Consider the following 25227-nt stretch of genomic DNA (forward strand, 5'->3'; position numbering starts at 1 on the left):
TTGGTTAAATAAGGAAAATTATCGAGAGTAATGCCTACTTTGGTATACAATCATGTCTCTGACAACTCACCACCTATAGGGCACCTATTCTGAAGGAAATGACGGTTTTCCTCTATTTTTCATTTTTCTTACTAGATTGAGAGCTCCTTGTAAAGAGTATATCTAGCTTTCACAGTGCATTCACACAAAACGAGCATTAAATAAAAGAAGCTGAAACATCTCCCTTGCCAAGTTGCCCTTATAAGTTACTGCAGGCATGTGTGAAACAACTGATGAAAGAATGCTGAATGTGGTCCCTGAACAGCCAGAAAATAAGTACCTCACAGTATGGAAACCAGAACCCTAACATCAGTTCTAAGACAACTGATATAGAATATACTGTAATCAAATTGAACTGAAAGGTTTCTATGAAGAATAAGATCACTTTCCTCCCAAACTTTTCTAACACTGAAAATTCTGAGTCTAGTTAATCTAACACAATTAAAACAGTTCTATAGTATCAATAGGGTAAAACAATTTCTCTCAGAATTCTTAAAATGGTAAGAACTTTTCTACATTAAAAAGAAACAACTATTTGGAAATGGGTATCTGAAATAATTGTCTTTGTTTGCTGAAGCTGGGTTAGAATGCTACATTCATCTCCAGTGAATCACTAGATAATGGCTGCTGTCTGCAAATAGGAATGCCAACTGGGCTGTCTTCGTGTTTCTTTTCCAAGCAAGTTGTCTTTAACTTAGGCAGTTACTTGGGCAAAGTTTAACATTGGAGAATACATGGGTCATTTTTTTGATTCTCATAAAGGGAATTAAAGTTGCAAAATAAATCCAACCAAGTTTGTTTAACAAGTTTCTCCACTCAGATTGCTATTATTGTAGGAGCTTTATAATCTTTTTTCTCAAAGAGGGTGCTTTTTTGTTTGTTTTATTTGCTTTTTAAAAATCATTTTAACATCATTGTAGACTACACATGGTTGTAAGAAATAATACAGAGAGGTTTCCTGTACTCTTCACTCAGTCTCCTCCAATGGTTATACCTTTCATTAGTATAGCAGAATATCACAACTAGGAAATTTCATTGATACGATTCACCAACCTTAATCAGATTTCACCAGTTTTATAAGCACTCAGCAATAAAAAGGAAAAACATAAATACACAAAACAACCTGGATGGGCTCCAAGGGAAGGATGTTGAATGAAAAAAGCCAATCCCCAAAAGTGACATATTGTATGATAACATTTATATAACATGCTTGGAAAGACAAAATTATAGATACAGAGAACAGATTAGCGGTTGCTAGATGTTAAGAGATGGGGCATGGAAGGAGGTGGCTGAGACTATAAGAGTAGCAGGAGGGATCCTTGCAAAGAGGGTTTTTAATAGAAAATACAGGTTGACATTCTGCAGTTACAAGTGACTATCTGAAATGGGAACACAGGAACATTTTACTACAGCTCCCTTTCAGAATAGAAAAAAAACCTGGCAAATACATGTATTTTTCTTCTTTTTTCCTCTGAAGATGAGATTGGCATCTTGGAATATCTACTAGTTCCATACAGAACTATTGTAAAAAGTTCAGATCACTAAAGAAGAATAAAAGGGGTATAAGAACTCATATCAATTCTAAAAATTGGAGGCTTTACTGTTTAATAAATGCACAAAATTAACAACTCTCTTCAAGTGTGAAAATGTGAATATTCTTTAGTAATCACATATTATTGTTCCTTTTAGAGATATATTTAATCTGTTCTTAAAGTTTCCCTTGTTGCTTAATCCATAAACCAAGATAGTGCACATGCCAGCTGTTCCAGCTGTATCTAAGTTCATGCTCAACTGTCCACAGAGAATCCTGTGCTGATCTGACATCACGTTTCAGCCTTGGGACTTCACGCCCTCCTCAGGCGTTCAACCCAACCTTTACACAGGTGAGGCCAACTACAACTGGGCTTATCTGAACTTGGAGAAATTTCCCGTGTTTCTTTAGGGCAGAGACTGGTTTAGACAAGCTAAATATTTTGGCTTTGGACTGTTCACCAATTCATTGCTGCCTTAGGTCATAACACTATGCTGAAAGAAACTTTAAAAACAACTTGTATGAGAGTAGGCTTTAGAAAGCTGTTGATCAAAGGAAGTTGCTAGAAAAATGGCCCATGCCTGTTAAAAGTTGTTAGAACTTGAAGAAAAAATAACAAGCAGTATACATAATTTCATGGGAAACTGTGCTCATGATTTTAAACAGTTAGGTTGCATTATTCTGTAAGGCATGAAAACTCATTAAAAATACTTAGATTGTAGAGAATAGTACCACCAATTCTTTACAAAACAGTGAGTTAAGTACTATGGTAGCCATCCCTGGTTGAAAAAAAAAAATGTACCTGATCCTTCTAGTGGAAAAGGATCCCTTCACAGCTTGCTCTTTCATTCTTTTAATTTCTTTCTTCCCTTGCTCTCCCTTCCTTTTCCCCATTCTTCCTGTCTCCCTCTCTTTAGTTCTTCATTGCTTTCTTTTTGGGTCATTACACTAAATAAAGGTAAATTAATTTCCATAATTTAAAATAGCTATTGTACCTTCAAAAGGAGAGGTTATTCTGCTTTTAGGATCAGGTCTCACAATAATTAAATTAAAAGTTTTAAATGAACAAAGGATATCAAATTGTGCTCTCTTCTCCTTTGGAAGCAACTGGAAAACAGCACTGTAAAATAAATTGAAAGTCAATCTAATGGTGTTTTAATAATTAGGTTACCTATGTATTTAAAGGATTTATATGGCATAACTATTAGTGCTGTACTGATTTCATATCAAGATCTTCAAAAAAGGGGAAAGAAATTTTGTCATTTTTCATACGACTCAAATTACTGTTTTTTAAAAGTTTTTAAGAGAAGAGTTAATCACAATTACTTTGTAATTTTTATTTTTTTTACATCTTTATTGGAGTATAATGGCTTTACAACATGTTAGTTTCTTCTGTACAACAAAGTGAATCAGCTATATGTATACATATATCCCCATATCCCCTCCCTCCTACCTTCCCTATCTCACCTCTCTAGGTCGTCGCAAAGCATCAAGCTGATCTCCTTGTGCTATGCACAAGCCATACTACTAGCCATACATTTTACATTTGGTAGTGTATATATGTCAGTGCTACTCTCTCACTTTGTCCCAGCTTCTCCCCTACCCCCATGTCCTCAAGTCTGTTCTCTATGTCTGTGTCTTTATTCCTGCCCTGCCACTAGGTTCACCAGTACTGTTTTTTTAGATTCCATATATATGTGCTAGTGTACAGCATTTGTTTTTCTCCTGGCTTCACTCTGTATGACAGAGTCTAGGTCCATCCACCTCATTACATGTATTTGTAATTTTTAAAGAATGGCTAATTATGAAAAAAGAAATTAATCCTTGGAAAAATGGAGTAGTATCTTCACTAAAGCATAGAAACTCTTTCATTAACAATAAGTCTGAAATCCCCTTAAACCGAATAATAACATTCTACATGAATAAGAAAAGATGAATGGTATGCAAGGTCAATACACTAAAAAAAATGGACAGTTTTGGGTTGATTTTGGATGGTATATTTTTATTGCAAGTGTCTGTTTCTGAAATGAGTAGTTGTTCCAGTATGTATGCACGTGTTTGTATACACATATATATTTTAAAAATTATTTTTGCTAAAACTGGAAAATACGCATTAATCTATACTATGAATTAAAACATCTTTACTCTCAATCTCATTTCTCTTGCTCTGTTAACTGCATTATTATAGACTCTCAATCAACAAATTACAAAGCCTCGACTGCTTTTTCTGATTATTACTGAACATGCTATCCCTGTTAAGTCTGGTTGACTTTACCCTCATGGTATCTTTCACATTGACCGCCCTGGTATACTTGGTATAATTCCATTGCCACTACCCAGTTAAATCCTCCATTGCCTGTTATCTGGACTTCTCAAATTTTAAGGTGCATTCATATCACCCAAGGACTTGTTAAATGCAGATTCTATTTCAGTAAGTCTTGGGGTAAGACCTGAGACCCTGCATTTCTAAGTTCCAGGTGTTGCTGACACTTCTGGTCCTCAACCACTCTTTGAGTACCAAGGATGCAGAGTTCTAGACCTGCCCTGTCTAATATGGTAGCCACTAGCTATATGTGGCTATTGAGCACTTGAAATATAGCTAGTAGGCTGAAGAACTGAACTTTTAATTTAATTTTCTTCAGTTTGCATTTAAATTTAAAAACTTAATAAGCATAAAATATTTTTCCATTACACAAAAGTTTTTTGTTTTGGTAGAACTGTATTTCACTTTTATCACTGTATCATTTAAGATATTAGTGTTGAACTGTAGCGTTTGTGTCAGGCATGTGAGTCATTTGAGTTGTATACATAAACATATAACTGATCTAGTCACTTTAATGAATTAATTAATTTCAAAAATTTTTTACACAACAGTGTGCTTATCTGAATATTTTATACAGACAGCGTGAGTTACAGTAATACTTGTGTAAATCATGATTGGTAATTAAATTGAAATACTTATTTTTATTAGAATATAGTTAAAGTATTTTTGTATTTAAAAAAGTAGGTATGGAGAAAATTTTTAATTTAAAATGAAGACATTATTGATGCAGAATAAAGTAAAGATGAATTAGCTAGTAATATAACCAGGATAGAAGACAGACTAGAAGAAAATCTGTTGCAAGTTTTATGATGAATGCAGTTGCAATTTACAAAGCTGTTTGTTGTGTAAAATTTTTTAAACATATGAAAAGTGAGAAATTGAGAGGTTTTTGCAAATGTGCAATGAGTTTGTTAAGAAGTTTTCTCTTAACAGTCAAATAAGAACGAATGAAATTAGTCACTTGATATCAGAAGTAAATGTTCAACATTTGCTAACTTTGGCCAGCTATAAAATGGCTTGGATTTTTTTGCATAAAAGAGTAAACCATTTTTAGATCAATATGGTAATTTGTTATGATAGAAGGTTATAAGAAATATTTAATAAAAAATCTAAGAACTTCAATTAAGTCACAAAACAAATATCCATAGAATGCAAGACATTTCCAACAATATCAATGACCAATTGATTCAAAATTGGAAAAACTACACGTACCTTTCTTCAGCTTTAGATAAGCAATGGGATATAGGAGATACTATCAAATTCATACTTCAGGCATGTATTGTCTTAAAGGACTTCCAAATTTATGACAAAAAGTTGTCAATCTACAGCCTAAAAAAATCAGACTTATGGTGTAGATATTTTAACTTTTACATGTGTCAAACAAGCATTTCAGTTGGATAATGAAGAAAAGTTTTTTTTATCATAATAGGTGCTCCAGCTATGTTGGATCAAAAATTCTGATTTGCTAACATTTTCGAACAAGAGACTGTGTTCTTTATTGTTTCATGCCATCGTAGGATATATTTTGAAAATTTCTGTGCTCAGTTTCCTGAAGCTGACTGTATGAAAAACATCATGGATACAGTTGTTAACCTTGTTTAATATATATGTGCAAATTCTATGAATCTTCACTAGTTTAGAAGACAATGAATTTAAATATCCTGTGTTCTTTGCCAGGGCTCCTCGGCTGAGCTGTGGAAGAGCTTAATAAAGATTTACTGTATTTTTAATTCCAGTTGAAGACTTTCTTAAAACAAAAGGAATGGTTGCCTAATATTCAATAGTCAAAGACAAAAAATGGCAGTGTGATTTACATTTTATTATCAATATCACACTGTACACGAATGAGCCAAATTTGAAGCTCTAAGGAAAGAGAAAGCTTATTTGTGAAGCTAGACAAGTATAAGAATTTATACTGATATTGAAAATTTTCATAATATAAATCAATAATGATTTACATATTTTCTACCATAAATCAATATGTAGATTTTAATTATTGATGCTATGTAAATTAGCTCCAAAAACCTTAAAATTTTTGAAGTATGCTTAGTTGATATTGATACATTTACAGTTGCTTTCAATATATGAAGTACTCCTTTGAATTTATGATATACTTAACTTGAAAAGATGTGGCTTTGAAATGATGTGGCTTTAAAGACTAAGTCTTCTAAATACATGAAAAAGTTTTACCAATATGGACACAAATATTAAAAGAAAAATATTTTTGGTATTCATTTTAGTTACTGGGAATGTTTTAACTTTATTTGGAACATTTGGGTATATGAATATAAAACTATAAATCTTGTTAAATCTAATCACAGGAGTGTTTCCAATGAAAATTTAGTGTACAAATTAAGATACGCTGTAAGTATAAAATAACACTGGACTTCAAAAATACAGTATGAAAAAAGAATGTAAGAATATCTCATTAATGAATTATTTCATGTTAAAATGATCATATTTTAGATATATTAGACTAAAAATATATATTTAAAAGAATTTTACCTGTTTCTTTTTACTCTTTTCAAAATGTGTCTACTAGAAAACCAACAAGGCATAGTTGGCTTCCAATGTATTTCTACTGGACAGTGCAGGTCTAGACTATTATAAAAGCCTCTTAGCTGATATTCGGTTACTTCCAAACCTGCTGCTAAGTTAACTTTCTTAAAGTCTAGATAGTCTTCATTCATCCCTTCATCTATTCACCAAATATTTATTGAGTACCTACTCTAAGTCAGTGATTGTTCTAAGATAAATCAGAGAACAAATGAAAGATAGCTGCCCTCCTCATGAAGCTTACCCTCTAGTTGGTGGATATAGATGAAGGACAAAAACATAACAAGTATAAAATATATAAGAAAGCAATCAGGAATACCAAAAAACTTATCCACAGACAGTGAGAGCTGGAGCATTAGTGGGGTGATGGTGCAGGGATGTCAGAGGGGCTGGAGAACTAGTAGGGGAGTGGGGGGAAGAGTGGTAAGAAATGAGGTCATTGAGGTTAGAGGGGTGTAGGGATGGGGGATAGGACTGGCTTTTATTCTGAGTGAGATGGAAAGTTCTGGAGAGTTCTAACAAGTTTTAAAAGGCTATTTCTGGCAGCTGTGTTCAGATCAGACTGTATGGGGGTGGGGCAAGGGTAAAAGCTAGGTGATCTGGTAGGAAGCTATAATTACAGCACAGGCAGAAGATGATGATGGCTTAGACCAGTGATGGAAGTGATAAAAAGTGGCAGAATTCTCCAATTTTTAAAAAGTAGGGCCAACAAGTTAGATGTAGAGTGTGACAGAAAGACAGGGGTCAGATTATAGGTGGAACAAGTTGATCTTTCTTCTCCTCTTGTCAAGTATCTTCACTGGCAATCCACTATCTCAAATCTTAGATTGGTATTCAAGTGCCTATAGGCTTTGGCCCCAACACAACACCTCTCCACAGCCCCCAAATGTTATTTCCTAATGCTTTCATCTGTCCACGTTTCCCTTATGTTCCTAGGTCTTTAATAATGATAAGATAAAAGAATACAAATCAAAACTATTATTTTTTAGGAACTTACTATATTACTGATAGCTTTAGGCTCTTAAACTCTAAAGAACTAGGAAGAAATTATAAGACAGACATTATCATCATATTTTTAGATACAAACATATTAACAAGTAATAGTAAAAGCATACAAAAGAGGGCCCATTTTGACTCTCAAGATAAGACTTTCCCTTTCATACCACGATTTTCATACTGCGCCCTCTGCCTGGAATGCTATCCCCTTTCCATGTCTGGTCCACCTTCTCTTTAATAAAAGTCTCCTTATTCCATCAGCCAGAATTAGGTTTTCTTCCTCTAAATCAAATCGTTAAGACAAATCATTTCCACCTCTTTCTCCGCACCTAATATTTCTTCTTCTATTATTAATAATAATGACCATAATAGTTAACATTTGTTGAGTGCTTACTTTGTGCTATATACATTTATACTATCATATTACCTTACTTTACTAAGTATGCTTGATATTCTAAAGCTTTTAAGTTCCAAGCATTTAGGAGAAAAGAAAATTTTAAGTAAATGTAGAAAAAACCCTACCCCTTAATTTATTCTACATGTAAAAATTAACAAAGAAGATTTATAAATGTCCACTTTGAGCATTCAAAGAAAGACTAAAATGTAAATCGGCCTGGCCATATAAACTGATGCAAGTATTGAAGATACAGAACTAAAAAGGCATATCAAAGTACAAAAAACCTTAATAAAATGGGGGTCTAAAAACTGGACAAAAAATAGAGGACTTTTAAACACTTTTAATTTGGAAATAATTTCAAATTTACATAAGAGATACAAGAATAGGAATAGTACAAAGAACATCTTTATATCCTTGGCCCAAATTTACCTAACTCACAGATTCACCCTTTTGCCAACATGTCCATGAGTGAGAAATAATGTATTCTTGTAAACCACTTATATTTCAAGGTTGTTGTTACCGAGATTTTGCATGTTCTCAATCTCTCACTTATATACATAGGTACACACATATGTATACATATACATACTTATATACACATATGTATATAAATGTATATACACATATACACACACAATTTTTTCTAACCATTTGAGGGTGAGTTACATTACACTCATCATGGTTCTTTACCCCTACAAACGTCAGTATTTCCTAAGTATAAGGCTATCTCTTATACAACCATAGTACAGCTATCAAATTTAAGAAATTTAACATTGAACCAATACTTTTATCTAATCTACAATCTGTATTCCAATTTTGTTAATTGACCCAATAATATCCTTTATAGCATTTTCCCCATTCCAGTGCAGGATCCAGTGTAGGATCAGCTTTTTATTTAGTTTTCATGTCTCTTTATCATCTTTTAATCTGGGACCTTCCCTCCCTCTCTCCTCCCTCCCTCCCTCATCCTTTCTCTCTTTCTTCCTGTCTGTCTCTCTTTCTCTTTTCCCCTTCCCTCTCTTTCTTTTGTTCCTCCCTCCCTCCTTTCCTTTTCATTCTTTTGTTTCTTTATGTCATTGACAGTTCTGAAGAATATAACCCCCACCCACATCCCCAACACACACACACCTTTAAAAAAAATAAAGCTGTCCCTCATTTGGAGTTTGTCTGATGCTTCCTCATGGTCAGATTCAGGTTTACACATTCTTAGCCATAATACTACATAACTGATGTTGTGTCCTTTTCAAGGTATCACATTTGAAGTCACACATGCCCATCTGTTCTTCACGTGGTGGTATCCATTTTTAGCACCAGTCTAGGAGTTGTCTGATTTCACTACTGTATAATTACTATTTTCCCCTTGCAACTAATAAGCAGTTTCTAAAAAGCCACTTTAAAACCATGTAAATATGTAAATGGTCTGCTCTTCATAAAAAAAATTCCCCCTAGATTTAGCATTTTATGATTAGAGTCTGATCCAGCCATTACTGAAACAGATGCAAAATGCTGACTTCCCAAATCTGGCAGCTTCTCTGATAACTGTAGTTATCAGTCAGCACTCAACAGTCTATAATGAGCAAGAACCCTCAGTTCTCCCCATTAATTAATTCATCTCTTGACTATGGTATGGACTCATGAATCACAATTCTTTCAATGGTTCATTACTGTATTTAATTATTTTGGTGCTCAAGTACTTCCAGATTGGCCAGTGGAAGGCCCTTCAAGCTGGTTCCTTGTGACATGATCCCATCATTTTGGGCATTTCCTTATTTTCTAGCATAAGATGTTTCAGGCTTATTTTGTACTTACCCACCCCCGGCCCTGAAATCAGTCATTTCTCCAAGAAGCCTGGACTCCTATTAGTGGGAAATGGGCACTTAGATATGCTATATACTCCTTGCTATTGAGGTGTCTGCTTCTTGGCTCTTTCAGCTGTCAGAGTTAGGATTATATATATATGTATGTATACACACACACGTGTGTGTGTGTGTATACATACATATATATATATATATACGGGCACATATTATTCATATTCACATACATACATACATATATATTTTAGAAACGATGCATTCACAATGATACATCCAATTCTAGTCCATCCACAGGATTCTTTCTTGACTTCATTCTGCTTTGAATGTCTTTGCTTTTTCATTGAGATTCTGGCTCTCAACAACAATCAACACATTTGCTGAGACCTATATTACATCTTAAAATTGTTTTAGAATGGCTTTGGCCACACCTTTAAAATAACAACAAGACAACAAAACATACTATAAAAGTTTTGGGATTTGTTTGCAATTCTTTTCTAACTCAACCCAACATGTCAAACACTGAACATAAATACTGTGCTCATAAGTTACTGAAATTGATTCTTTCTTTTGTTTTCCTTTGGTATATTTATGGTATTCATTTGACATGCAAATGAATTAATTTATTTCACTTTGCTTGTAGTTTTAAGCTCATTTTCCCTTTCCTATCTTTCCTGATTTCTTTATATATTTTTAAAATGTGTAGAATATTAACATGTCCCCCAAAGTAAAAATTACATAAAAAGGTATTCTCAGAGAGGTGTCACTCCCTCCTGCATCTTGTCCACTCTGTTGCCCACCCGTGTTGTAGATAACCAATTTCATTGCTGCATAGCTTATCCTTCCTTTGGTTCTTTTGTAAAGATAGATACACACAATAATTTCTCTTGTTTATAAATGATAATATTATATACACTCTTTCATCCTTTGCTCTTTTTTACTTGAAAGTATCTCTTGGAAATCACTTTGTACTACTGAGGAGATCTTCCTTCTCTCTCCTGCAGCGGCATAGGGCTCCATTGCACGTATGGACCACAGTCCATTCAATCACCTATGCTTAGGAGATTAAGGTAGTTTCCAATATTTCCTAATTACAAATAATATCACTATTAATACTGTACATATGTATTTTAATATTATTAAAGGTATACCTTCAGGGCAAATTCCTAGAAGTGAGGTTGCCAGGTTGAAGGGTAAATGCATACATAGATTTGTTAGAAATGCCAAATTCTCCTTCATAGCTGCACGCCATTTTGCATTACCACCAGCAATGTATGAGGATGCCTGTTTTGAAACAGCCTTACCAACAGTGCACTGTCAAGCTTCTGAATTTTTGCTAATCTGATGGATGAAAAGTTGTACTGGCATATCTAAAAAAAATAGCTTTGCTGAGGTAGAATTTGTATATATAATAGTAAAATTTACTAATTTTAGGTATATGGTTTGATAACTTTGCTTAACCCAATGTCACAAAAGTTTCTTCTGGAGTTTTAGTTCTTACGTTTAGATCGGTAATCCATTAAGAGTTAGTTTTTGAATATGAAATGAGGTAGTGGTTGAGATTCAATTTTTCTCACACTAATATTCCCTTGTTCTAGCACCATATATTGTAATGAGCAGCTTTTCCTCACTGAATTGTCTATGAACGCTTTCAAATACTAAGTGACCCCAAGTGACGGTCAATTTTCCACTGGTATCAGATTGCTGTTAGCTTCAGGATTAAAACACTCAGAACAAGAAATTTAGTTCACATAGTTCCCCTCTTCCCAGAGGAGCAGCTTCTCTGCATTCATGTTCCAATTCCTTTGGTTGTTGCTTAGTGTGTAATGTCCAGGTTTTATCTCTTGGAGAATTTCCTCTGCAAGTGTCTTGTTCAGTTCTAGAAGCTGGAAGTCCCGTCTCAATGTAGATTTTTTTTTTTTTTTTTTTTGCGGTACGCTGTCCTCTAACTGTTGTGGTCTCTCCCGTTGCGGAGCACAGGCTCCAGACGCGCAGGCTCAGTGGCCATGGCTCACGGGCCCAGCCGCTCCGTGGCATGTGGGATCCTCCCAGACCGGGGCATGAACCTGTGTCCCTTACATCAGCAGGCGGACTCTCATCCACTGCGCCACCAGGGAAGCCCTCAATGTAGGTTTAATTGGTATTTCTCTTATTATGAGAAAGACTGAATATCTTTTCATGTTTCATATGACCTATTTATAACTTTTTTGGTGAGTGATCTGTTCATGTCTTTTACCCATTTTTCTATATAATTTTTGGTTTCATCTAAACTGTTAAAACTTCTGCTTATAATTTGTGTATATGGATGCAATTGAATTTTGCATATTAATTTTAATTTACAAAATTTATTTATTTATTTGGCTGCATTGGGTCTTCATGGCTGTGTGCCTGCTTTCTCTAGTTGTGGCGAGTGGGGGCTACTCTTCATTGTGGTGCGCGGGCGTCTCACTGCAGTGGCTTCTCTTGTTGCGGAGCATGGGCTCTAGGCACAGGCTTCAGTAGTTGTGGCACACGGGCTCAGTAGTTGTGGCTCGTGGGCTCTAGAGCACAGGCTCAATAGTTGCGGCACACAGGCTTAGTTGCTCTGCAACATGTGGGATCTTCCTGGACCAGGGCTCGAACCTGTGTCCCCTGCATTGGTGGGCGGATTCTTAACCACTGCCTACCAGGGAAGTCCCTTGCATATTAATTTTATATCTTGCTGGCTTGTGGATTTTTCCAATGAGTTAGTTTTATCATTGATTCTCTAAAGTTTTCTGGATTACTATTATGTTATCTGCAAACAGAGATAGCTTTATTTTTTCTTTTCCAATTCGTATGTCCCTAGTTGTCTTTCCAGTCTAACTGCATTTTCTTTTTTTGTGCTACTTTTATCAGGTTTAGGCATCGAATGTTATACTTGCTCCCAGAAAAGAATTTGGAAATTTTCTTTCCTTTTTTTTTTTTAATACTCTGAAGTCATTTATGGCGGATTGTTTGCCAGAGGTTTGGTTAGATTCCCCTGTGAAACTATTTGGCCTGGTGCTTTTCTATAGGGTGGCTTCTTGGTAACTTTATTTCTTCTATGGAAATTGGTATATTAAACTTTCTATCTCTATTGAGGTTAGTTTTGGTAAATGATATTTTCCTAAAACATTTTAATAGGTGAGTTAATCCCAGTTATGTTAATTAAGATGTTCAGTCTCAATTTTGTCATACTGTCTTTTGTTGAAATTATTGTGTATATTTAGTGCATCTCTTCATTCATGTGTCCCTTTTACTTTTTTTTTTTTTTTTGGTGGTACACGGGCCTCTCACTGCTGTGGCCTCTCCCGTTGCGGAGCGCAGGCTCCGGACGCGCAGGCCCAGCGGCCATGGCCCACGGGCCCAGCCGCTCCGCGATACGTGGGATCCTCCCGGACCGGGGCACGAACCCGCGTCCCCTGCATCGTCAGGCGGACTCCCAACCACTGCGCCACCAAGGAAGCCCCCTTTTACTTTTTTAAAAAGATTTCTCTTGGTAATTAGGAAGATGTGTATTTTCATTCTACAGGTTACATTTGCATTATTGCCTTTTATAGTGCCTGAGATTCCCTCAATCTTTACCTCATCTTTTTAATATTTGGTGTCAGTTTTAAATAATATTCAGTGACTATTATACTTTACTCATACAACAGAATGATTTTATGCTATTTTCCCTTTTTTTCTCCCTTCTCTCATTAAAAAAAAATTGCATCTTTGATTTTTGTCAGACATGTAATGTTTACACATTATTCTTTTACCCGTGAACTCACTCTCATTTTAGTCTCAGCTATACAATAACAGATAGGAAACGCTCACTGTTTGGAAATTCTTGTCAAAGTCATCCCAGGCATTTTCTGGCTGGGTGAAACTCACCTCTCCCAGATTCCTCAGGAATACTACATGTGTACATTATTCTCTGAATACTGGCACATTTTAAACTGTTTTTCTATGGCCTTGATATCTGGGAGTCAACTTGGTGGTATACAATATTCTTGGTTTACACATTCTTTCCTTTAGTTTCATGAAAATATTGCTCCACTAATGACTTACTTTGTATGTTGTGTCAAGAAGGCTGATGCTGGTCTAATTCTATTGCCTTTGTAAGTTATTTGACCTTTTCATTTGGAGGCACTATGCATATTTTTTTCTCTATCTTTAAAGTCTACTAGTTTTACTAGGATATGTCCTACAATTGATCTTTCCAGGCCAAATTTCCCCACTACCCATTAACAGTGTCAGGTCATCTTTTATTTCTGAAAAGTTTTCTTGGATTATAGTTCTAAATATTAGTGCTGTTCAGTTGTTTTGATTTACTTCTTTAAGAAAATCTTTTACTTCTTTATTTCATTCTTATTTTTCTGGTTTTCTTCAATGCCTTTTCATTTGATTATATTCTTCCTTGGGAAATCTGTAATTTAGTTTTCATTTCTGGTATCATTGTGTCTTTTTCTTCTCTTTCTTTCCTAAGTTTTATCAACTCTCATTTCATTTATTCCTGTTTTTTGTCATTTTCTAAGTCAGTTTTAAATTTCTGATTTGAGGTGTTTTTTTTCTTAATGCCAAATGCTTGTTTGAGGATATTAAATTGAGTTTGCAGTGATGTGTTACAGTTTTTGTCAGCTTTGTGGTTGAATTGTTTTGGAATTTTCATTAGGAGGAAAGCTTTAATTCATATTGTCTGATTTTTACAGTTGTCTTGTAATAACAGGGACAGATTTTTTTTCCCAATTCCTTTTTCTTTCATAGAAAGAGTTCTTAGTTCAACAGCACCCTCTTCTGTGCAATTTCTTTTATGGATCTTGTTGTTGACGGTCATAGTGGAGGGTAGATAGAGGAGGTTTGGTATGTCTTGTTTCTCTTTCAATTCTGCAAGATCCTTAATTTTCCCCTCTTATTTCCTTGTTTCTCTTTATTTCCTAATCTCCAAGGGATACCACCCTTCTCTATTTGATTCTTTCCCAGAAGCAATGAATCTCGAAGGCTGCCACTTCTGGTTGCACACACTTTCTCAAGTCCTGAGAACCACAAAAACCTGGCCTCTGTTCAGTATTTTGGCATTAATAGTTGCATTTTTCTCTTTCTGGGGGTGATTTTATTTGTAGTACTTCATCTAATTGCTCTTTTTATCCTTATTCTTTTTCAGAGTTTTTAAGCCTTACCTCCTTTGCTCTTTGTACCCCAGGTTTCAGTGGCAGGCAAGCTGCAAGAATTTGTTGGAATTTTTAAACTCTATTTGTATATAGTTTGAAGGTTCTGATGTTCCCTGTCCAGTAGCCATATTTAAGGTATGGGTCCTGGGAATTCCCTACGTGTCCAGTGGTTAGGACTAGGTGCTTTCACTACCATGGGCCTGGGTTCAATCCCTGGTTGGGGAACTAAGATCCTGTAAGCCAAGTGGCACAGCCAAAAAAAATCCCAAACAAACAAACAAAAGAAACCGGTATGGGTCCTGTATGGTTTTATTTTGTTCTGTAAATTTTATGTTTTCTGGGAGGATAATGTTGGGGAGATTCAAAATCAGGTGATTGCCATTGATCTATAACAATGGTCTCTTAACCTCCTACTCTTATTAATATTTTATTTGTTTGTTACTCGTATCTCTATTTCGTGATGATGTTGTTGTATTTTTCTGCTGTAAGTTACTTAAAATTCTCTGAAGAATGATGCAGAGTGAAAATTAATTTTTTTGTGTGTGTGTGTGTGGTACACAGGCCTCTCACTGTTGTGGCCTCTCCCGTTGCGGAGCACAGGCTCCGGATGCACAGGCTCAGCAGCCATGGCTCACGGGCCCAGCCGCTCTGTGGCATGTGGGATCTTCCCGGACTGGGGCATGAAACCCTGTGCCCTGCATCAGCAGGCAGACTCTCAACCACTGTGCCACCAGAGAAGCCCGAAAATTAATTTTTTAAAAAATTAATTATTTATTTTTGGCTGCATGCAGGCTTTCTCTAGTTGCAGTGAGCATGGGCTACTCTTCATTGCAGTGCATGGGCTTCTCTTGTGGAGCAAGGGCTCTAGGCATGCAGGTTTCAGTAGCTGTGGCACACGGGCTCAGTAGTTGTGGCTTGCAGGCTCTAGAGCGCAGGCTCAGTAGTTGTGGCACACGGGCTTAGCTGCTCCACAGCATGTGGGATCTTCCCCGACCAGGGATCAAACCCATGTACCCTGCATTGGCAGGCAGATTCTTAACCACTGCACCACCAGGGAAATCCCAGATTTTTACTTTTCATTATTAAAAAATATTTTAAAAAATGTTCTGCTTTGGAGGTTTTTGTTTTTTGCTTGCTTTGTTTTTATCTTTAATAAGATGAGTATGAGTAACAGAAGAAAAGAAAAAGGGAAAATAAAAGAGAAAGAAAAAAAAAGAGAAAAGCAATGAGATGGGTCATTTCAGTCCATAGATATCTGGCTTTGAAAGCAATTCCCAAGAGGAGTTTTAACTTTTCCTTTGGTAGCAGGAATTCAGCATGGGTACAGCCCCTGTGAGTGATTGCTTTTAATATCTATAGTATTTTATACTATACTGTTTACATCTGTAAGCTCTGGGATATTATACAGCATCAATGCTTTGTAATTATACCTCATATGTTTATGTACACATATACAAAACACATATATAAAATATATACACTTACCTGTTTCACATTCTGGAGTTCTTCTGTCAATTGTTTCCTTTGCCTTTCCGATTCAAATAATTTTTCCTATATTTAAAAACCACTGAATTAATAACTTGTTATGAAGGTATCAATGGGTATGATATTTAGGGCTTTGTTTCAAAGCTTATAAATTCCCCAAACATCCAATTTTTACAATTTGAAAATGTAGTTCCCAGTCATTTTTCTGGCTTTACACATACCATCTAAACGTAATTAGTTATTTACAGTATAATTGTGATGTAAACGTATTTTCTGTTACTATAATTAGTCACTTTTTTTTGGAGGGGGGCGGTCTGGCACCAGGCAGCTTGCAGGATCTTAGCTCTTTGACTGGGGACTGAACCTGGGCCACAGCAGTGAAAGCCTGGAATCCTAACCACTAGCTACCATTGGATTCCCTGTTAGCCACTTTTTAAAACCTCAAAATCCAAGGTCCAAAATAAGTCAATCAGGATCAAAATGTATAAATATTAACTAAATGTTGGGTAATAGCTATCATTGCCAAAGAGCTTGCAAATTGAAGAGCATTATTATTACAACTTAGAGTGTCTCTTACTATACTAAAGAGGACTATGAAATTGGGTTAACTATTATTTTCTTAATTTAGTTTAGTTTTGGAAGATTATCCATAAAATTTAAGATATGACTGGTGTAACCAAAATATGAAATAATAGTTACTAAGGAACTATTATTGACATTAGGCATGTCAATGAAATATTAAAATCTTTGAACTTAAAATTCAGTCGAGCAAATATCCTAAAATGTTCAATTTTGTTAAGTATTGCATAAATAAATCTACATGTTTTTGATCAAATCAGAGATACTAAGAGTAATTTAAGAATAATTTTACTATAAACCCAAGAAGAGGAATTGCTGGAAGATTATATTGAGTGGTAAATATTCACAGCAGCATTGCAAGGTTTACAGGAAGCAATTCGCTTTCTGTTATACTTCAGCTCATTCTTGTCTAACAGATGAAATGAAAGTACATGACAATGAATATAATATAGCAATCTAATGAATCTGCCACAGACCAGAAGCAAAGAAACTGCTGGCTCCTGGGTTTTATGCAAGTCACCTTCACTTTTTGTGTCCTAGTTTTTTGCATCTGTAAATGGAAAATATATCTATTTTCATTCAGCTTTGCAAAGCAGTAGCAATGTGAACTCTGCAGAAAGGCTTTAAGTTAAATAAGGCCCATGGCACTTTTAAAAATCATTCTTGCAAAATAAAAATTAGCCATTGGTATCAAATTTTCTTGGCTTCATTTTTCTTTGTACCTCAAATCAGACATGAAGAATAGAGATGTCACAGGATAATGGGAAGTGATGAGAGACCATCTACACACCATGAACTTCATTTAACAACCTCTGCTATTTGTGTGAGTGTGTGTAATATCAATACAAGCAGAAAAACTCAAAGTGCAAACATTATCTCAAATGAAATATTTATTACTTTGTACAATCTTTTCTATAGTTAAACAAGTGGTTCTCAGCCAATAGATAGGTTCTCAGGTAAAGGAAATTATAAAATATAGAATATATTTTACCCGTGATTTTAGGTTTTGTCACAGTAGGATATGCTCAGTTACATCTCAAAAATTTTAAATGTGAATCCTGATTTACTGAATAGCTCCTCAGGAAAACTTTGTTTAAATGTTAAATTAAGTTAAAATTCTAATAATTACTACTGATATTACAATAAAAAACAGGAATATATCACTAAATTTAACAATGATAAACATTAGGGAAATAAAAATGATCTGAGAGCCTCAGAAAATTCTGATGAACCATAAGACTCAATGACTTTTGCAGAGTAAATTATATAAAAATGCTGTCTTACCAATGTAACCAACCCTGGAGATGTTTTCTAAGAGAATATGAGGAAACTACTGTCAATATATTTTTAAAACTAAATTTATATTTTTCATCTTAACTCTTGTTACACACAAAAATGTGGATAGTGGTTTCAAAGATGTAAAAAGAAATATAAAATATTCCTTTAGTAGTAAAATGCTTACATTTGGCAGTAACATGAATTGGTAATATCTTTTGAAAGGGAATTAGGCAACATGTAAAATTTTATGCATCCATATTCTTTGATAAAAGTAATTCGGCTTTCAGAAATATATTCAATTTGTACTTTTACAACTGCACAATGGCCCAAAGATACATCTACAAAGCTACTTATGATGGAATTATTTTTAATAATGGAAAACTGGAAATAGCCTAAATATCCATCAATAAGGAACTGGTTAAATAACCTAGAATAGAACCTTTTGATGATAGGAGAGGCATTAAAAAGAATTAGGTAGATCTGTGTATGTTAACCTGAAAAGTAACCAAAGATATAATCTAACAAAGAGAAGAAAAGAAGGCAAGTTGTAAAAAAGTGTGTAATGTATGCAATTTTGTAAAAGTTAAAAAATATATACACATGTATTTTTAAACATATGATTGGCTACATAGAGAAAGTCTCTGAAAGGATAAACAAGATATGTTAAACAATGGCTTCCTCTAGAGGTCAGAATTTTAAAACTAAGGTAGCAGGGAAATTTCTTTTTTTCTTTCTTTTTTTTTTTTTTGGTGTTAAAGATTTTGCTTTAATAAAAATTAAACAAATAATAGAATTTCACTTATTTAAGAAAATAATTAAAGGTAATTAAAAAATATATTCCTATGGTGAATTAATGTAGGTAAATCAAGTAGTTATGTTGGTTTTCTTGAAGATTTGAAAAATATAATGGCTTTCTGTAAAACTTAGCATATAATGTAAATTTAATATTCTACTAAACATGAAATGAAGATATATAAAAAGAACCAAAATCTGAAAGTATATTTGGGATATACTGTGTTTTTATTTCCCTTAAATCACATTGCCTTAATTCTAAATTATGTTAGCAAAACAAGATGTCCCTGAAGCATTCCCATGAACATGGGAGAAAATGTATTTTCCAATGAACATCTGAGGATCCAAAACTGTCATGGCTTGTTTTGTGGGCTTCTCATCTAATCTTTGTTGGTTCCTTATTCTTGCCACCAGCTTAAGAAAAAAGAGGGGTGAAAAGTAGCCAGAGCAGAAGGGATGACTAAAAACCACTGTTCACACTGAATCTTAGATGGAGACTGTGAAATATAAATAAGTGTATGAACTAAAAAATTAATTCTCTAAAGGTCAGCTGAAGAGATAAATATCAAATTACTTGGTATTAATATTCAATGCTAAGTTATTTGATATTAATATTCTTAAAAAAAAAAAAAAACTAAGCCCCAATACTCCAGAATTCAACAGAAGGTAATTTTCTTTCTTTTCGTTTTTAAGAAAATATAAGGAAGCTAAATTGGAGATTACCTTAAGTGTATTCACTTCTTCCAAGGCATCATTTCTTTCATGCTTAAGCCTTTCCATTTCATCTGCTTCTAAGGAATCACAGGGAAGAAGCTGTCAACATTAAAATATAAGAGAAAAGTTATACATTAGATACTAATTATGAGAACATAAAAATCCTTTTTGATGAGTCTTAGGCTTTTGCATTCCAATAACAAGATTCAGTTTCTTACTTTGGAGTCATTTCATTAGATAAAAGAGAATATTAAAATAATCTGGGGTAACAATTTATTTAAGCTTAACCTTATATTTTTGTTACTAATACAGAATTTAGATGATTATGAGATATACACACTCTATTTTCATCTTTATTATTCTTATTTTAACAATATAATTTTTCCTTAAAGTCCAAATTTTAAGACTGTGTTTATAATGTATGTGTTTATATATGTGTGTGTATATACACACAATGGAATATTACTCAGCCATAAAAATGAATGAAATAATGCCATTTGCAGCAATGTGGATGGACATAGAGAATATTATGCTTAGTGAAATAAGTCAGAAGAAAGGCAAATACTATATGATATCACTTATATGTGGAATCTAAAAATAATAATACAAATGAATGTATACGTAAAACAGAAACAGACTCACAGACATAGAAAACAAACTCGTAGTTACTGAAAGGGAGAGGGAAGGGGGGAGGGACAAATTAGGGGTATTAACAGGGATTAGGGATTAACAGATACAAAGTACTATATATAAAATAGATAAGCAACAAGGATATACTGTATAGCACAGGGAATTATACCCAGATTCTTGTAATAACCTATAACGGAATATAATCTGGAAAATACTGCATCACTATGTTGTATACCTGAAATGAACACAATACTGTAAATCAACTATACTTCAATTAAAAAGGCTTTATGAGTTATCAACATAAACTACTCCCTAAAGATGTCCACACCAAGTACATGGTATATAAGGCTAACAAAATGCTGGACATTATCAACCAAGATAGTTTACAGGAACCCAGTAAAGTACATTAATTGATTATGTCTATTATTGTTTTAACTAAATGAAATGTAATGTAACAGCCAAAGTGGCTTAAAAAGATTCCTGCACAGAAACTGTCTTGAAGATAATATTAATAATTCATGCACAGGTGAATAACAACAACAAAAAATAGCAGAAATGACTATTTTTCTTACTTCTAGCTTGATCTCTGACAGTTAATTATAAGGTAAAAAAAAATGACAATCTTATCAGAGATAAAAATCCAAGTCTAATTATAGCCATCTTCTATGCAGAAGTTATAATAGAACTAAAAATAAAGTATAGAAAATATGATTTATAGGACCTAATAGAGAAAGTGATTGCTATATAAGTATGAGCTTTAAAGCAGAGCCCTTCAGATAGGAGAGGTGAATGCAGAGAAGGAAAAGATAATACAAATAGTTAATAATATCAACCATTTGTTAGGAACTTTGTGCAGATACATTGCTAAGGACTGTATATATTCAATATTAAATCCTTACCATAACTTTGTGTCTATTTTACATGAGGGAATGGGCTCAAAAGGTTAGTAAAATGCCTAAGGTTTCACAGCCAGTAAGTGGCCATTCCAAGATTCCCACAGAGATCTGACATTAGTCTGTGATTTTTACTAACTGCTCAACAGAAAATCATGGTGGTATGGATATGATAAACTCAGATTTGCTTTCCAAGCCCTAGAATTACAGAAGTAGGGGTCATTCCTCAAGTTTTTGCAGAAATATTTTTCCTAAAATTATTGGTTCCTTTTGTTCTGACACATTTGCTTTTGTGTACCTATGGCCATTGTCCATAATAACATGATCTCATATTCTTCATCTGTCTCTGCCATTCTATTTCATAAGTACTCACAGAATTCATTCTTACATTATTTTAGATTACTTCCAAATACAATTTCAAATGTAGCAATATTTCCCAAAATGTGTTCCAAAGGATATTAATTAGATTTGTATAAAAGCATAACTGGGTGATGGTGATGGTGATAGTGGTCCTTGTAGGTCAGATAAGTTAGAGAAATGCAGGATTTAGAAAAAATTAACTTTCTTTCCTGCAGGGCTTCCAGTAGCTTTGATATGCTAATAAGCATTTTGAATATCCCCAAAGGTAACATAATGACTTGTTTTACTCAAGTTTTCCAACCACATTACACACCCCTCCTTTATTTTGTAGTATCTTGTGGGACTAATGTCTACCAAGCACATTCTGGGAAACACTGCTACTATACATTCAGATGGTCTTATTCTATCTTGTTATCTTAAGAAGTAAAAATAAACAATTCAAAAGTTTAAATGAGATCTAGATAACAGAGTTATCATAATTTACTAAGATAAATTATGGATTGGGATTTTTAGGGATGTAATCATAAATTTTTGCATTTAAAATGAAGGTAAATCATGCATAAAAGAGTCCATGGTACCACTTTGGGAGGCAAAACACTAGGTGACAGTCAGAACAAACCATGACTTTAAAAAAAAAGTTTTATAACTTTATTGCTATTTTAGGGCTAAACAGAAAAAACTGGCCATAGGTATTACTTGTGAATTCTTTGAAAAGCCCCTTTGTACCCAGTGACTTTCCAAATATGCTTCAACTAAGCAAGCAGCAAATGAAATAAATAAATTGTTGCTATTTAACATCAATGATTCCAGACAGATACCTATTTTCTAATATACCTCCAGTTCTTGGACTTTATCCTCCTTTCCTTCTTACATCCCTTTCCTGCCTGGCTCCCAAGATATAATTTTCGACCCTCAGGCCCCTTGACCTCTGCGATACCTGGTACATAACATCATAAGTCATTTCTACTCTGCTTTCTCATGTCTCCTATGGAGATATCAAGAGATACTTCAGAAAGTCACTGCACTGTGCTGAGCAAGTCTGACCTCAACTCTCCCTTCACTGTGCTCCATCATCATAATTTTTAAGTTATTTGACGTGCCAATTCTAGATAGCCACTATTGCACTGGCCACATTCCTAGCCTCCATTCATTTTAAACAGAACAAAACAACCACCTCTGTTTCAGTCTAATTTTATTGATAAACCCTTCCATTACGAACCTATCCAATTACCTCCTTTCCTTAAAATTTCTTTGTATTCCCCTTTTTCCCCTTCCATTTCCCCTGCTTACTCCTTTTACTTCTTCTAATCTGATTTACGTATCTTTCCTCTCATCCCCACATTTCAAAAATAATTACTTGTAGTGTCACCAAAGAACCTGCTATTTGACAAAATAAATGCCCCTCATCAACTTTCTTAACCACTTTGCTACATATAACATTGCTCAAGCCATTTGTTCTTGAAACTTTCTCTTCCCTAGGTTTTTCATACTCCACTATCTCATCTACCCTCAGAATATTTAGGCTGTTTTGACTTAATTTCACTTCTACTCCTTAAATGGGGGAAGAGGGAGATTCCCCAAAGTTTGTCCCTTTCCGCTGTCTTCTCTACAAGCTCTCCCTGAGTGATAACATTCACTGCCATGCTATCATAACTATCACCCTCCAGATCATTCTCAAATCCCTCTCCCGGTGTTCAGTTCCTTATTTCCAATTGCCTTTTGGTTATTTATACCTGTCAGCATCTTGAACTTACTCCTTCCAAAACACAACCCATCATCTTCTCTACCTTTCTCTTCTTATTCCCTCATTCCAGTAAAAGTAACAACATGTCATTAATCATCCAAATAAAAACTTCAGAGTTATCTTTAACTCATTCTCCCTTGGTTCTGACATCCAAATGCAAGCCTCGTTGACGACATACTTGCTTCAGTAAATATCTTAGATCTGTCTCACCATTCTCCTCATCTTCACCATAGTTTAGCTCTTTATTATTCCATATTTGGTAGTCTAGACTACCAACCACCACTTTAATCCCTTCCAAGATAACCAACACTATTTAAGATTACTATTTCTAAAATACCACTTTGATCATGTCATTATTCTCCTTAATGGCTCCTCACTTAACACAGGTACAAATTTCTAAGTTTAATATTTACTCTTCCTTCACTGACCTGCATGTACCCAATTATCTTATTTAAAACATCGATTACTCTCTGCTTACCAACACATTATACACATTATTTTCATGCTAATAAAAATGCTTATCATTCTCTGTTCACCTCTTGAGCAGATAAAATTCTATTTATCATTCAAAACTCACTCAAATGCCAACTCTGTTATGAATCTTCTCTTAATGTTCTAAGCTCTATTATTACTATGGCCTTAATACACAATGCATTTTTAAACTTTATTTGTAAATTTCTTTACATTATACCCTAAATTCCTTGAGGGGCAAGCTCCAGTTTTATTTATCTTAATAACATGTGTTGGAGCACCTAACACAATGTCACACACACTGTAGTTGTTCAATATACATTTAATGTTTTATAGATGAGTATATAGTGAAGTGGCTATAAAGTATTTACTGCTACACATAGTGAGAAATACCATTTATATCAGTGAAATATTATAATTCTTATTATATACAGTTCACTTTGATATTTTCCATTCTATTCTATTTCACTTGTTAAAATGCAACCGACTTAGTTGATTTAGCATGAACCCCATTTGTGAAAAGTCTACATTCAGATACTTATGGTGTTCTGTGATTTTAATATAATCCATTTATGGTACTTGATTAGTGCGGTAAAGCCATTGCAATATCATGGACTGCAGTCTGCTGTTGCTAATTTTAGAATACTGCTAAATGTAGGCTCCAACCTTGCCTTTTCTGGGTGTAATCTTGTGCCAGTCACAGGTATAGCACTGTGTGAATTTTTTAATATAGCAATGGTGACTAGAATCACAGAAAGATAATTATATTTTTGCTTCTAAATGCCATATTATTCCAAAACCAAATTTTTTTGTCAACTAAACAAAAGTAGGACTGACTATACTGGCTCAGCAATTCTTTCTTCTTAAAAGATAGTATCTCAAGAAATGAGTCAGACAGAATGATCAGCAAATGAAGCTAGTTGCAAAAGAGTACATACTGTATGATTCTTTTTTATTATTATTAATTTTTATTGGAGTATAGTTGCTTTACAATGTTGTGTTAGTTTCTGCTGTACAGCAAAGTGAATCAGCTATGCATATACATATATCCCCTCTTTTCTGGATTTCCTTCCCATTTAGGTCACCATAGAGCACTGAGTGGAGTTCCCTGTGCTATACAGTAGGTTCTCATTAGTCATCTATTTCATATGTCGTAGTGTATATATGTCAATCCCAATCTCCCAATTCATCCCACCCTTCCCTTACCCCCTTGGTGTCCATATATTTGTTCTCTACATCTGTGCCTCTCTATCTGCTTTTGCAAATAAGTTCATCAGTATGATTCTATTTATTACTGTGTCCATTATGCTTCCATAAAAATATTTTTAAAAAATAAATTTAGAAAAATACAAGCCCCAAAAAGGAAACATATGGGTAAAAAACAAGCATCCCTAACAGATGGATTATAAAATCTGACTCTGTTGTTTAAGATGAGATGGTTGAAGGGATGGCCAGAGGGGAATTTCCTCACC

At 34.3% G+C, this 25227-nt stretch overlaps 1 protein-coding gene across 2 annotated transcripts in view; it reads right to left on the minus strand.

The window, feature by feature from the left end:
* Positions 1–25227, minus strand: part of STXBP4 (syntaxin binding protein 4) — a 202156-nt gene that overhangs the window by 92187 nt on the left and 84742 nt on the right. For both annotated transcript variants that reach the window (XM_059048918.2, XM_067020482.1), the window contains exons 11-12: positions 19667–19756; positions 16295–16360 (exon numbers count right to left, since the gene is read on the minus strand). In XM_059048918.2, coding sequence (XP_058904901.1) covers positions 16295–16360; positions 19667–19756 — 156 coding nt within the window. The remainder of the gene's footprint in view (positions 1–16294; positions 16361–19666; positions 19757–25227) is intronic.

The sequence above is a fragment of the Kogia breviceps genome, chromosome 19, assembly GCF_026419965.1.
Source record: "Kogia breviceps isolate mKogBre1 chromosome 19, mKogBre1 haplotype 1, whole genome shotgun sequence".
NCBI classification, from domain to species: domain Eukaryota; kingdom Metazoa; phylum Chordata; class Mammalia; order Artiodactyla; family Physeteridae; genus Kogia; species Kogia breviceps.